Raw genomic sequence first — 15,004 nt, forward strand, 5'->3', positions numbered from 1 at the left:
CAACTGCTTCAGAAGCTACAAATAACGTTCATTACAGCCAAGAGTATGTAAAGTATGTAAAACATGAAACACAGACAATAACATAGCATCACGGCTATGTTATACCGGTAGTACTCAACCCCAGTGCCCTCGAACCCAAGTTTCACAGGAGGTGCCTCAGACCAAAGACAGAGGAAACAGAAGTTCAAGCAGTCTGAGAGCAGAATTACAGCTTGAAGTGCTCACAGTACTGATTATATAACTACTGGATCTCAGTGTTTGGTTATGGTAAAAGGAAAGGTTTGGTGCCAAAAAAAAATGTTTTTAACTTAAAAACAAATCACCTATGCAATAAATTTTTAGTTTAACTCTAATGACTGTAAAATATGACACAGAGACTATAAATGTTTCATTTAAGTCATTTTTAGAAGTTAAATTCCTAAGCCATCCTTCAGGCAGATTTGAAATGATCATTAATACAAATGTGAATCCTTTAAAGCAGGCTGAGAACAAAAGGACTCCTTAGAGAAAATCAATTACCTGATACTGTTCCACTACCCAATTCAATTGCTTTCTTTATAATAAATATCTTTGAAATAGCAATAATATATTCGGTATTTCAGATATAATATGTTTAGGGGGAAAAAGACTATGTTTAGGTTTATTACCCTAACTTCTTTAGCAGGATATTTATTGCATTAATTTCCTTTTCTAATATAAGTATTTAAATTCCCACAAAGTACCACCTATGCTGAATTTTATAAGTATTCATGTATATTATTGTAATTATCACAAAGTGTTAAAAATGTTTTAATTTTCAGTTGGATATTTTCTTTGATCAATGAGTTATTTTGAAGTGTTATTTGCAATTTCAAAATGAATGAGAATGTGTTTATCCTCCAACTGCTTCTAACTCAATTGCATTCTGAAGAAAATGTGGTGTGTTTGACTCCAACCACTGAAAGCTTTTGAGATATGGTACAGTCTAGTACAGGGGTCACAAAACTTTTCAATAAAGGGTCAAAGAGTAAATAGTTTAGGCTTTGCCAGCTGTACGGGCTCTATGTTGCAGCTACTCAGCTCAATTCTGCAAAACAGCCACAGAAAACACATAAAGGGCACAGCTGTGTCCCAAGAAAACCTTAGTCACAAACACAGGCAGCAAGTGTGGTCCACAGGCACAGTTTGCCAACCCCTGCTCTAACACATAGCCAATTTTCTATATTCCATGTATGTGTAAGAAATACAGTCTCTAATTCAGTGCTTCTCAGCTGGTGCGCTGCCAATGGCTACAGGTTTGCCAAAAGGTGAATCACTCAGACCATAGGGTTCTGGGCAGCACTGAGACTGAACTAGCCTCAGGTGCTGTACAGGTATCATCACTCACTGGGTGGGCATGAAGAAAGATACACTTCTTTCTTCATGAAATGCAAAAAGAGATACATTGAGATAGTATATACCTATCTCACTTTGAGATACATTGAGATACATTGTTCTAACTGCTTGGTGCAAGGTTCTATACATGATGTATCTGATAAATCAAATCTGCTTCTATGTTGACCAAATTTTCAATAGCTTACTAATTTTTTGATTGTCTAACCTACCAATAACTAAAAATTTATATCAAACTCTACTACTTTGACAGTATATTTATTGATTTCTTCCAGCTATTCTGTCAATTTGCACTTTATACATTTGTAGAGTTGTTGTTTTTTAAGGTGCAAAGACCAAGCCCATCGCCTTGGTGAAGGAACCATCTGTTAACTACAAAGAGAACATCTCCATCCTTGTAACACTTGGTTTGTCTAACAGGAATACAACTACCACACCTAGGTACCCAGTTCATTCAACTAGGTATACCATTTGTTTTTGTCTTTGTTTTTGTTTTTCAATCCATATAGTGCAGTGAAATTGGCTGCAGGTCTCTGGGTATGTCAAGTTTTACAAATGTAAACACATCCATGAAGTCTCCTGCATTGACTCATCAGCTACCCACACAACAGCTACCACAACCACAATCAGGACACGAAATAAGTCCATCACAGCAAAATACCCCCTCAGGAGATTCCTTTGTAATCACACCTTCCCACTCCCTAGAACCTCTGACAACCACTGATCTTTTCTTTATCCCTACAGTATAGTCTTTAAAAAAAAAAAAAAAAAAAAAGATTTAGGCCCTGGCTGGCATAGCTCAGTGGATTGAGCGTGGGCTGGGAACCAAAGTGTCCCAGGTTCGATTCCCAGCCAGGGTACATTCCTGGGTTGCAGGCCATAACCTCCAGCAACCGCACATTGATGTTTCTCTCTCTCTCTCTCCCTCCCTTCCTCCTCTCTCTAAAAATAAATAAATAAATAAATCTTAAAAAAAAAGAGGACTATTCATGAGGACTATCAATCAGTCACCTGTCACACACCCCTAAACGGGGATTTGGCCCACAACCCAGTCATGTGCCCTGACTGGGAATTGAACCAGCAGCCTTTCAGTTCACAGGTCAGCACTCAATCCAGTGAGCTAAACCAACCAGGGCCCTACAGGATAGTCTTATGTTAGAGAGAGCACCATTTATATGGCATATTTACACTGTAAAAATGGCATTATTTCTTCTTGTAAATGTTGGTATAATTTGCTGTTGAAACCATTTGGGCTAGGGAATTTACTTTCACAGGTTTTGAACAAGGATCCAATTTCCTTAACAGCTGGAAAATTATTCAGGTTATCTATTGTATTTCACTGTAGCTAAGTTTCGTTAGCTTGAGGTTATCAGGAATTACTCCATTCCGTCTAAATTATTAAATGTACATGCACTGAGTTATTCATAGTGCTTCCTTATTACCCTTTAATGTCTGCTGGGTCTGTAGTGAAATTCCTTTTATTCCTGATATTAGTAATGTATCTCCTTCTTTTTGATAGAAGTTTCTGTCACTTTTATTGACATGTTCAAACAATGAACCTTGACATCATTGGTTTTCTCTATTGCTTTTCAACTGTCTATTTCATTGACTTACACTCTCACCTCTCTTATCTCCTTCTTTCTGCTTCCTTTTAGCTTACTTTGATCTTATTTGCTTCTGAAGGTAGAAGCTTAATTACTGATTGGAAACTTTTCTTCTGTTAGAGTATGTAATGCTCTAAATTTCCCTGTAAGTATTTCTTTAGCGGTGTATCATATATTTTACATTTTCATTTCATTCAGTTCAAATACTTTCTGATTTACCCTGAGAACTCCTCTTTGACTCATGAATTATTAGTAGTGTGTTAATTTCCAAGTGTTTGAAGACTTCCCTGTTACTTTGTTACTGATTTCTAGTTTCATTCCATTATAGCCAGAAAACATACTCTATGAGTACAATTCTTTCTGACCCAAAAAGGTCCCTATTTGTGAACATTACATTGGCACCTGAAAAGATTGTGTATTCTGCTGCTGTTGGGTGGAGTGGTCTATAAAAGTTAATTAGGCCCAGTCTGTTGATAGTCCTGTTCACTTCTCCTATAATCTTACTGATTTTGTCTAACAGTTCTATTAATTACTGAGATAAGATGTTGAAGTCACCAACCGTAATTATGGATTTCTCTATTTCTACTTTCAATTCTCAGTTCTTTTGTTAAATATATACACACTTGGGATTATGTGTTCTTGGATATGATAACTAACTTTATGGGTCAACTTAGCTACACTCTGGCACCCAGTTGCTCGGTCCAGGGCTAATGTAGATGTTGCTATAAAGGTATTTTGTAGATGTGATTAATATTTACAATCAGCTGCTTTGAATAAAGGAGATTGCCCTTAATAATGTGAAGGGTCTCATCCAATCAGAAGAAGGCCTGAAAGAGCAAAGACCGAGGTTTGCGGGAGAACAAGGAATTGTGACTCAAGACTGTTAACACAGAAATCCTGCCCAACTTTCCAGCTTGCCAGCTTGCCAATCCCACAACTGCATGAGCAACTTAAATATTTTCTCTCTGTGTGTGTGTGTGTGTTTCTCTGGAGAACCATGACTGATACAGTTTATCATCACGTAATGTCCTTATTTATCTCTGATTATATTGTTTCTCCCAAATTTCCATTGTCTGATATTAAAACAACTCCATCTTGTTTCCATTAGTGTTTTCATGGTATTAGTTTTATTCTTTTATTTTTTAATCCTCACCCAAGGATATTTTATATTATCTATTTTAGAGAAAGAGGAAGGGGGAAGAGAGAGAGAGAAACATCAAAGTGAGAGAGAAATGTTGATTGGTTGCCTCCCATATGCACCCGTACCGGGGATCAAACCTGAAACCTAGGCATGCGTGCTGACCGCAAATCAAACGCACAACGTTTCTGGTACAGGGACAATGTTCCAACCAGCTGAGCCACCCGGCCAGGGCTATCCTTTTATTTTTCACCTTACCCATACACCTGCGGTAGGTTTCTTATGGACAGCATATAGTAGGGTCATATTTTTAAACCAATCCTAATAATGTCTACTTCAAATGGTATTTTAGATCATTTACATTTAATGTAACTATTGATATGTTTAGATTTAGGCCTTACACTTTATTATTTTGTCTTTTTAAGGCAAAATACTCTAATACTGTTTGCTTTGTTTTCTAAATAAATTTTGTATTTTGTTTTAAAAAACTGTACTACATAGCATTCACCAAAAATTCAACTAAGAAGTATTTGCAAAAAGGAAGAGAAAGAGACTTTTAGAATGTCCATCTAGGAAAAATCTTTACCTGAACTTGCAATTATCACAGCATTTTTCAGTTCCCATAATACCCACGGAGGCCTTTCGTAGTTGTTTGTCTTCAAAATGAGACAAGATGATTCTACCCGAGAGAAAATTTAAAATTAAATAAAAGAACAAAAACATATATGTTAAATTCATTGCTGAAAATAATGCGGCAAAATCATCATTAATTGGCTCACTTGGGACCTCATTATCTGGTTTTGGTTTACTGAGGCAAAAAGGAAATTTGCCTTAAAAATTCAGCACATATGCAATACCAACAAAATATCCTTTCTAAATATTTCTAATTATTTTGCAAAACGTTTTTCTTAGAAGACCACCACCCATAAGTCTATGTGATCAATTGATGTAAAATAAGTGATACGTACTGTCGCCTACATCTGCTGGAACGAAGATATTTTTCCATCTTTGCCACCATCTTTAATTTGTATAATCGAAACGTTTCTTTTTGTATCTCATTAAGGCGCTGCCTGTCAAAAATGTCACAGGAATATGTAAAATTGCATTAGTGAATTTTTTAAATTTACTTACTGTTTATTTTTCATAACCTATAACTTCAAACCCTCTCAAGATACAGAGCATTTCTATCATTCCAGAAAATTATGTGCCTCTTCCTAGTCAGTGCCCCTCACAGAGGCAAGTATTTTTCTGATTTTGTATGAAAATTATTTTTGAAAGAATTCTACCTGTGTCCAAGCATCAGTTTTCTAGCTGTCTTTGAAAAAAATTTTATAAACCCTAAAGTTATTCATTTTGGATCAATTCATCAAATCAATTCATTTTGATTTATAGGCTACATGCTTTTTGGCAATCTTTCAGCTATATATGAACTTTCACCTTTTCCCAGTTAAAGGTTATTCTTTACTTTATTTTATACGAAAAACTAAAAGCATCTATGTAAGGAATACTGAAAAAGGCTCATGATGCAAATATGAGCCCAGACTCCTGTTAGCTCTTCAGAGGACTTCTCAGCCCTCTAAAACTGTCTCTTGTATCACAGGATGCTACAGGACACCAGTAAAGTATCAGAATTAAGTTCCTTCCTCAGACAACTATAACTGATGTTTCTCCCATATTATTAAATTATTTAAAATGGTTAAATAACTCTACAGACCATGTGTTTGTTTTAAAGTTCATGCTGTAACTCATCCTGTTTACACTGGCTGCTGTGAAGAAATTGTATGAATACATTAAATGATGACAATCTCCCAAACAGCCTTACATATCTTCCAAAGAATAAACGTAAGTCTGAGCTGAATACACTTCAGGTATTTCAAAAGAAAACAATGATTTACCTATAAGATCTAGGTGATACTACTGGTCATCATCAAAACAAACCCCACCTACATGTACTTTGACTATCCAAACTTCTGCCTGATAAAAATACCTCTGTACAATTCTCAAGGATGACACCAACAGGGAATCCAGTTCAGTGACTTCTGGAAAGTCTAAACACACAAATGATCTCTTATTCAAAAACATTTTCATCATCCAACACCACTTACCACACTCCCATGTACAGGCATACCTTGGAGATATTGCGAGTTCAGTTCCAGGCCACCGCAATAAAGTGAGTATCACAATAAAGTAAGTTGTAATCTTTTTGCTGGTGGAGGGTCTTGCTTTCAATTTTGTAAAAAGCACAACATCTGAGAAGCGCAATGAAGCGGAGTGCAATAAAAGGAGGTATGCCTGTCATCTCCTGAAAGCCTCTTCCAGCGGCTGACTCGAGTCCCAGGTCAGGACCCCACCTCATCCTTCCTGGATAATGGGCTAAAAATTGGTTCTTTTGCTGCTGTAGTTTGTTTATTCAGCTCATCTCCTTCTCAGAAGAACGAAGAAAACAAATGCCTACACTCTAAGAACAAAATCCTCTCTTATATTTGGTTTAGATGATCTACATTAGCTAATCTTCTCAGTGTGACATATTTGAGAAAAAACTGCAAGTCTCTACCACCAGATCAAATAAATATTTATTTTTCTTTTGGGACTATTACAATAACTAAAGTACAAAATTCTAAAGAATAAAAACAAGTTGAAAAAGAAGAAAATTTCTAAAAATATCACAAATAGGAATCAGTTGGAGCCAGTGGAAGATTAAATTGAAATTAATTTGCAAATTATTTCGTTAAAAATTACAATAACTATTGAGTCTGATTAAAATAATAGCAAATGCAGACACTAAGACTTTGCCAGTGGTTTGGCTTCTGCAATAAGAAATATAAAGCTAATTAAAAAGGGAAAAAATATAAAATTACACATTTACAGAGATGACTGAACAAGTTTACTCTCTCACAGGATTCTGGCATAGTACAGACTCAAAACATCTGGTGAATTACAGTGACCTTTCCAGGTGAGAGCCACCAACTCCATTTATTCTAAAACTTTTTATTTTTCTAATAGAAGAAGTCTGTCACCAACATAACACAGATGCATCCTCAAGCCTTACTGGTCTTTTTCATCCTGATTATTCTTAGTTTTATTTCCCAAAGGGGGATACCAAGAACAACCTGTCTATACTAAAGACTCAAGTATGGGTTTTCTGGCACCACTGTTTTATTACTAATCACTGTTGCTTCCTGTAAATCTTAATGAGAAATCCTCTTAAAGCATCTTTGGAGACCCAGAAAAACAGGAACTATCTCTGTTAATAAATCAGCAAAGCCACAATATAACACTGAGGCCAAGTCTTCACTACCTTCAGCACAATGCCCAAATAAAACGAGAACTGGTAAGAATCGCCTCAGGTTTCATACAAACCCAAACTTAGTGGCAGCATGCAGAGCTGTGTTCTACGCCAAATATTTCAAATCAGTTATTAAAAACTTTACACAAACACTAGTGTCAAATAGAAAATAATAACTGTTGTGTTTAAGAGGATGGTTTTATTAACCCTATGTTACGAAACAAAAGCTACTGACTGCTCTTAAAAGGAAGAGCTTAAAATTTATAGCAAACATTGTTCACCTAACTAATCCCCAATTCTTCTTTCAGATCTCAGTTTATCCTATCACTTCCTGAGCGAGGACTGACCTGACCTCCTCAACGTGGTAAACACACACTCCATTATGGACTCAATGCAACTTTCCTTCATTGCACTTACCAAAACTGTAATTTTATACATTTTGCATGGTCTTTTTTTTAAAAAAACAAACTTCTAATTATTGAAACTGTCGAGAAGAGAACAGTAAAATAAACCCTAGTATCCATACTTACACGGTTCTGTGATTACGGGACCTAGGTTAAATTTCCAGTATAGTCTTGACTTAGCTAATTCTCCACACTAAATAAAGGGATGGCTGAAACAGGTCGTCTCCTCTGGGTGGCAGCACTCACCACAAGTGTTCCTAGATGTCCTCTGATCTGTTTTGTTTTAAATGCACTTAAAATACACTACTTGAAATCCTGGATGCTGCCTCAAATGCTGTCAAAGCGTATAAGAAAAGAAAGAAAAGAATCTGCAAGCTTGAAATGCGTGCTTTTACCTATTTAGGTTCATGTCTGCTGGAGCCCAGAGGACGTGGCAAGAGCTGGGAAGCCCGTCCCGGCCAGCTCTGCCCATCTCCTGGTAATACGACTCCATTTCCTTGGGAGCACCGTAGTGAATGATCCTGCGGACGTCGGCTTTATTGATGCCCATTCCGAAGGCAACGGTAGCTACGACACACTGTGAATAAGTAACGACACAGTCTGACAAACATTCGGCAGAGCGAAAATCTTACATTTTTACCTTTTAATAAGGATGAGTAGCTCATCAACTTAAATCCTCAGCATGAAACTGAATTTAATATAATTTCAACCAATCACTCACAGAGCAAAAGATCACCTGACCAATTTACAGATTAAGGATTAATGACCATCAAATAGGGCTTCTGTTTTATCTTTACGAAAATTAGCAAATAAAGTGGCTCCTCTCCTATAAGTACAAGACATGAAAGAGGCTCGTAAAAGAACTATTACATTAAGTGAGACTTCTGTGTTGTTATGAAGCTTCAAGAGCCCTCTCCTGGCTGCACAGTTCCTAAGTGTTTCCTAGCTCTGTTCTAAGATGAAAGGGAGTGTCTCATTAAAGATGATAAAACAAAACAAATACATCTCTGCATCTTTAAAAGGATAAAATAGCTAATAGTAGAATAGCTAATATATATCAGTATACCGGGATGAATATTTACATAATTGGAGAAGTTTCAGGGAAGAATTAATGAAAAGAACACAAAAAAACTAAACAAAAAAAATTTTTAAAGTATTAACAGTAAAAATACAAGAAGTTGTGCAAGAAAAGTAACTTTAATACACTACATGGCTTAGCAATAAAAAACATTTACAGAGCAATGATTATGTATATGTATAAAATTTGAATATATATTATCTAATCAAATTTTAATACTAATATTCGGGAGGAAAGGGGGTTCAAAATATATAAATAGATTAAAGGATATGAAAGGAAACTGAACTTTCATCTTTTATGGGAAGTCAATAGATAAGGCCTAAAACTAATAAACAGATTAAAAAAAAATAAGTAGTAGCAGTACAAGCAAATGATTGCAAGATACAGCAGTAAACACCAAAAGCACACACTAAAAGAGTCGGAACAGGAAATGAAAGTGAAGAAGGAATGAGAGGCTGATGCTTTTCACTGTGGAACTATTCAGTTCTTCATGTACATGCATAACTGATAAAAACTAAAGTGCCTTTTAAAAATGTGTTAATATGGACCAACAGTAGCCAAAAATGGAAGGAAGACAGAAAAAGAAAATGCTGGACAAATCAAAGGAAGTACAATAAAGATGAGAGTAAATATAGGAATGGAAATATATTAAGAAAAAGCTCTGAGTGAATAAGGCTAGGCCATTTTGCTATATTTAAGAGTGAATACACAACATAATTCTAATTTTCTTTTTAAAATGTTATTTCTTATTCAGTTTTTCTAGTTTTATTGAGATACATCTGACATATAACATTGTGTAAGTTTAAGATGTGTAATGTAATGATTTCATATACATACATTTTGTGAAATGACTACCACAGAAAGATTACTTAACACATTCATCATCTCACAGTTACCATTTATTTGTGTGTGTGTAGAGAACTTTTAAGATTTAATTGTCATAATATAATATAACTATTCTTAGATGAAACCAACATATTTTCTCAGGTGTAAATAAAGATATTCTGTCCCCAATTAATTCACAACCTCATTCCAGAAAGGGATGGAATTCAAGCCTTCTTGAAAAGGCAAATAAAATACAAAAGGACATAAAAACTAAAAAGATTAAAAGCAAAAATGAATGATCATAGACTAAAAATGCAAATCTACATCCAAAAGTGGTTAGATTTGGTTATGAATAATCAGAAGGAAATTTTTTTTTTCTAAAATTATAAAATGGAAACTGCTGACATTCTAAGAATCACTCCATCTAAGACATTAAGAACCGGAAGGTGAGCTAGGAAGGTGAGCTGTACTTTTGGGATCAGAGTAAAGCATAACCAACTGTAAAAAGACAGGAGGGTGAATATCTAGAATTCTGCGCACATACATACTCAGTAAGCAAGAGATAAATGCGCAATGGCAAGTAATCAATACCAAGAGCACCAGACCATTCTAAATATATGAGGAAATGTATTTTCATCATCTTGAGAGGGTATCTGAGAACTCTCAATTCATGTGTGAAGCTTTAGAATCATTTGTAACAGCAAAGGAGGAGTGCCCTGGCCAGCTGTCAGACACAGCAGAAACCCTGATGCCAGCCTAGGGTGACACAATCAACATTCACCTATTAATTTTCATAATGTGGATAAAAATTTGTGGCATCCTGCCATAAAAAGGAAGACTGTAACAGCACACACGTACATGTGCCTTTCTTGATATTAGGTGTAATTAGTGATCACTGTTAAGATTTTTAAAGCCATTATTTCAAAGTAATGGTTCATGAAGCTGTGTATTGGCAGGAAGCCCAGATGTATCCAACAAGTCCCCCATCACAACATATTATAGAAAAAGTTTGTACTCTCTCGTGTCCTCAGGAGATGTTCCTACCTAAATGAGTAATTAGTGATAAAGCATAATTGATGAAATCATTGGTCAGTTAATGGTTCAAACATGGATAGTTAAGATTCAGTAAGCAGCAGCTAAAACACATTACCTGATCATTTTCAAGCTCCTGAGATGAGAAAATAAAAATATAAGCATTTGAGAAGGTGGGTAAAATCTCTGTTCCAAGCAGCTGTGATAGCTGTTTGTGTCTTTGAGGAGGAGGAAGGAGAACGGATGCTTTCAGACAGCAGTACACTGCAGCACGACAATGCACTGTGGGTTTTACAGACAGCGCATGCAAACCAGCCCTGAGCTACGCTGTTTCAACAACTCGGTCTGGGGTGGTTAACAACTACATATGATAGGGAGGGCTGCAGAGAGAGGAAATGGATGACCTGATGCAGAGAAACAGGCAAAGCAGAAGTTCATCTCAGCTTGAGAGGAGGACGGGTCCACAGGCTTACAGTGAAAGCGTGTGGATATGATGTTCTCAGTGTGAAGTTGCGGATTTAAACCTACTAACGTGGCTTGAATTCGAATCTTCCCCAATGTTCCACATGGACACCCAGATTTCCAGTCATCACAAATTGAAGTTAGCACACAACTGCAATCACGACAAGAATCTCAGCTGTAGCACTTCACAGGAACTTCATCGATACCCTTTCTTTAGTTTTTCTCCTTCGAATCAAACCTACTCAGTGCTGCCAGTCTCCTGTTCCCATAAAACTATTCTCTTGCTCAAATGCAAGAGAACAGTCTGCCACAATGGCTTTCAAACTCTACTCTATGGAGCTCTGGAGGATCATAAGATAAGATACCCAGGGGGACTGTCTTAGAGATAAAGAGGTTCTTGGACCTCTTTCTCCCTTACATCAACTTCAAAAGAATTATTCTACTTTAACCTGTCTTACCCGTTAGATAAAAAATAATTTAAATGAAAAATTGTAAGACTGAAATAGTCTGGACAAGCTAGAGGCACATCCCACCAATTCCAGCCTGCCTTTTTGTAAGTGTTAAGGCCCTTCATAAGCTGGCCAGCCAATCCACTCAACCTTCCCCTGGGTCTCTAACAGTTCCTTCCTGCCTCCATGCCTTCACTGCAAGCCCTTCTTCCTCCACACGCCCCTTCTCTCTGACCACTGCAACTACTTACAACTCCCTGCACTCTCATATCACAGTGCTCTGCACATGCCAGTCCTTCTTCCTGGAATTCTATAACCAATTCCTTGACCCTTTGCACCTACTGGCCTTTCACACTCGACAAACTTCTACGCAGTTGCTCAGACTCTACTCTAACTGCTTTTTCCTGGGTGACCATCCCTTTACACAACCTACAGAGAGAGCTAACATCCCCTTCTCTGTGCACCTAAGCATTAGGTACACTATGTACGGGCTGCTATTTATACTAGTCTGCAATAGTTTCTTCACATAGCTATCTCCCACATTATACTATGATTCCCTTTATCAGAAGAACTGTTTCATGCTCGATACAAAGAAGGTATCTAATAAAGATTTGGTAAATACACAGAGAAATATCTGTTTGCTCTATGGGGATGATGGATCTTCACCTGAATTTCATCTCTCATGAAGCTATGATGAACCTCTTTCCTTGAGCTAAGGTCCATGCCTGCATGGTATGCTCCACAGGCTAAATTCAGTTTCCTAAGTTCGGCTGTAACTTGTTCTGTCATTTTTCTGGAAGGACAATAGATGATAGTTGGACCTTCAAATTCCCAGGCAGAACTAAAGAAAAAAGAACATAAGAACAAACATATACATATATTTGCCTTATTTTAGTTTACCTTATTTTTAATTTTCCCTTGTAAATTTTTAATTTAATTCCATTTTAATTAAAGTTTAAATTTAAATTTTTCTTTTAGTAAAAGACTTGAAGGAGAAAGCATACAGAATACAATGATATATTTACATAAAAATCTAAGACATGAGGGCAAATCAAATGTGGAAATGACTTCTGTTAAACCCCAAACACTTTTGACTTAGTTTTTGTTTAAATTAAATTTAAAACCAGAGACAAATTTGTTTTTTTAAGCAGAAGCTGTGATAAAAACTTAGAAATGATTAGAAATGCAGTTTGCATACTTTTAGAAACACAAAGCACTGGTTTAACCATTAGTCTTCATTTACATAAGGTAAGTAAATATTTACACAGGAGAATAAATAAAATTTATATTACATTATTCTTATTCTCTTTTATGATCATAAAATTGAATTTCTATATGTTTACAGATAAAGCAAAAACTTTCTTGTAATATTAAAAGATCACTTTTATAGTTCAAAGTAGTAATCTTAAGACTATGATTGTTATAGAAAACATCTATTAGAAAGTCTGCTTTAGAACCTGTGCTTCAATTTACAATAGCTAGATGCTGGAAGCAACCAAGATACCCATCAGTAAATGAATGGATCAAAAAACTATGGTACATTTACACAATGGAATTCTAGGCAGCAGAAAGAAAGAAGGAGCTCCTACCCTTTGCAACAGCTTGGATGGAGCTGGAAAACATTATGCTAAGCGAAATAAGCCAGGCAGTGAAAGACAAATACCATATGATCTCACCTTTAACAGGAATCTAAACAATGAAACAAAGAAACAAGCAAAATATAACCAAAGACACTGAAATAGAGGACAGGCTGACAGTGAGCACAGGGGAGAAAAAAGGGAATTTCAGGGGAGAATGGGAAGGGTTTACAGGAACAAATTTAAAGGACACATGGACAAAAACTAGGGGAAGGGTGGTAATGGGAGGGAAGTGGGGAGGGTTGGGAGGGGGGCTGGATTGAGAGTAAAAGGGGGAAAACTATACTTGAACAATGATTAAAATAAAATTAAATTAAAAAAAGAAATCTGTGCTTATTTATTAGAAGTGTAAATGATGGTTTCCATAGAACTTAGCTAATTCCTTAATATATTCATTTCCATAAATACATTCACTTATACTGATTTAATCAATATAAAAAATGTACTATTTTAGATTTAAGAAAAGTTATTTAATTTCTAATACATTTGCCCTTTGATATAATTTCAACTTTAGTAATCTATTTTAAAATATACTTACACATTGACTAAAAGATACATGTGCACAAATATTCACAGCACAACTATAATAGTGAAAAATAATCTAAACCTTCATCATTATATACATTCAACTATAAAATACTAAGCAAACATTAAAAAATTAAAGTTACATAAAACCTTTAAGAAGGACTATGGCCAAGTCTTAAAAACATAAATCAAGGGGAAAAACTAGTAACTGAAATGAGTCTCACTCAATAATCTACTCAAAGCAATTTTTAATAGTGACCAAATGGGTTTCCATATCAAAAATTCACAGCAGGTAACTTCATGGAGCGAGAGAAAATATAAATTATTTTTTAATGTACAAAAATTTTACTTAAAAAACGGATTTACCAAAAATTGTTCACCAAAATGTGGATATTGTAACGCCCTATACACTAATACCCTAATTTTTTTAAAAGCATATAAAAAGATAGCAAAGATACTTTAAATAAAAGGAAAAAACTGCAGTAAAAAATGGATCCACTATGAAGCTACTTCTGCATAAACTTAATACAATGAAAACTAGGTGCATTATCAGCCCAGTACAGACACAGAACAATTTATGAAAGATGAATGACAAAATAAATACTAACAGTAATTATAACTGAGGAACGGGATTGGAAGAGTGAAGTATATTTCGACTTATATGTAAATTGTTCAAATTAATACCAAGACTATGTATCACTTTTTACATTTTTTAACAAGTAGAAAATACATTAAAATTTTAACTTATATAGCAGAAAAATCAAGAGTAAAATGTTCTATTATAAAAGGATTCATTACTTTGCCAAGTGGTTTACTGAAGACTGCTGTTCCATCACAACTTTCCAAGGGGGGAAAGCCTGTCTTCAGCTAACCACTACAGGAGGCTGGTGAGAGGGGCTCATCTGTCTAATTTAACTCTACCAGGAATACAGAAAACAAGTAAGGTCACAGTTTAAGAAACATGTTACCTCCATGGGGGAAAAATGTGAACACTGATTTAAAAAATGGCAGAATTAAACAAAGGAGAGAAAATGGAAAGGAAAAGCAATAGTCCGACGTCTTAATTCCCTTCACCTCATTGCTCATTAGGAGGACAGTTTCTTTCTATTTGCCTAAGATCTACAGAAACCTTCGACTCTCAATGGTTCCCTGCTGCCATTACCCTTCTTGGAGGACTGAAAATTAGTGCAAAA

General features: G+C 35.7%; 1 protein-coding gene across 11 annotated transcripts in view; it reads right to left on the bottom strand.

Annotated features, from left to right (window-relative positions):
- WRN (WRN RecQ like helicase) overlaps positions 1 to 15,004 on the bottom strand; it is a 126,872-nt gene that overhangs the window by 36,145 nt on the left and 75,723 nt on the right. For all 11 annotated transcript variants that reach the window (XM_028526900.2, XM_028526899.2, XM_036011642.1 and 8 more), the window contains 4 exons: positions 12,316 to 12,490; positions 8,199 to 8,380; positions 5,082 to 5,183; positions 4,700 to 4,792 (listed from right to left, as the gene is read on the bottom strand). In XM_028526900.2, the coding sequence (XP_028382701.1) occupies positions 4,700 to 4,792; positions 5,082 to 5,183; positions 8,199 to 8,380; positions 12,316 to 12,490 (552 nt within the window). The remainder of the gene's footprint in view (positions 1 to 4,699; positions 4,793 to 5,081; positions 5,184 to 8,198; positions 8,381 to 12,315; positions 12,491 to 15,004) is intronic.

This window comes from Phyllostomus discolor, chromosome 11 (genome assembly GCF_004126475.2).
Source record: "Phyllostomus discolor isolate MPI-MPIP mPhyDis1 chromosome 11, mPhyDis1.pri.v3, whole genome shotgun sequence".
Lineage (NCBI taxonomy): Eukaryota > Metazoa > Chordata > Mammalia > Chiroptera > Phyllostomidae > Phyllostomus > Phyllostomus discolor.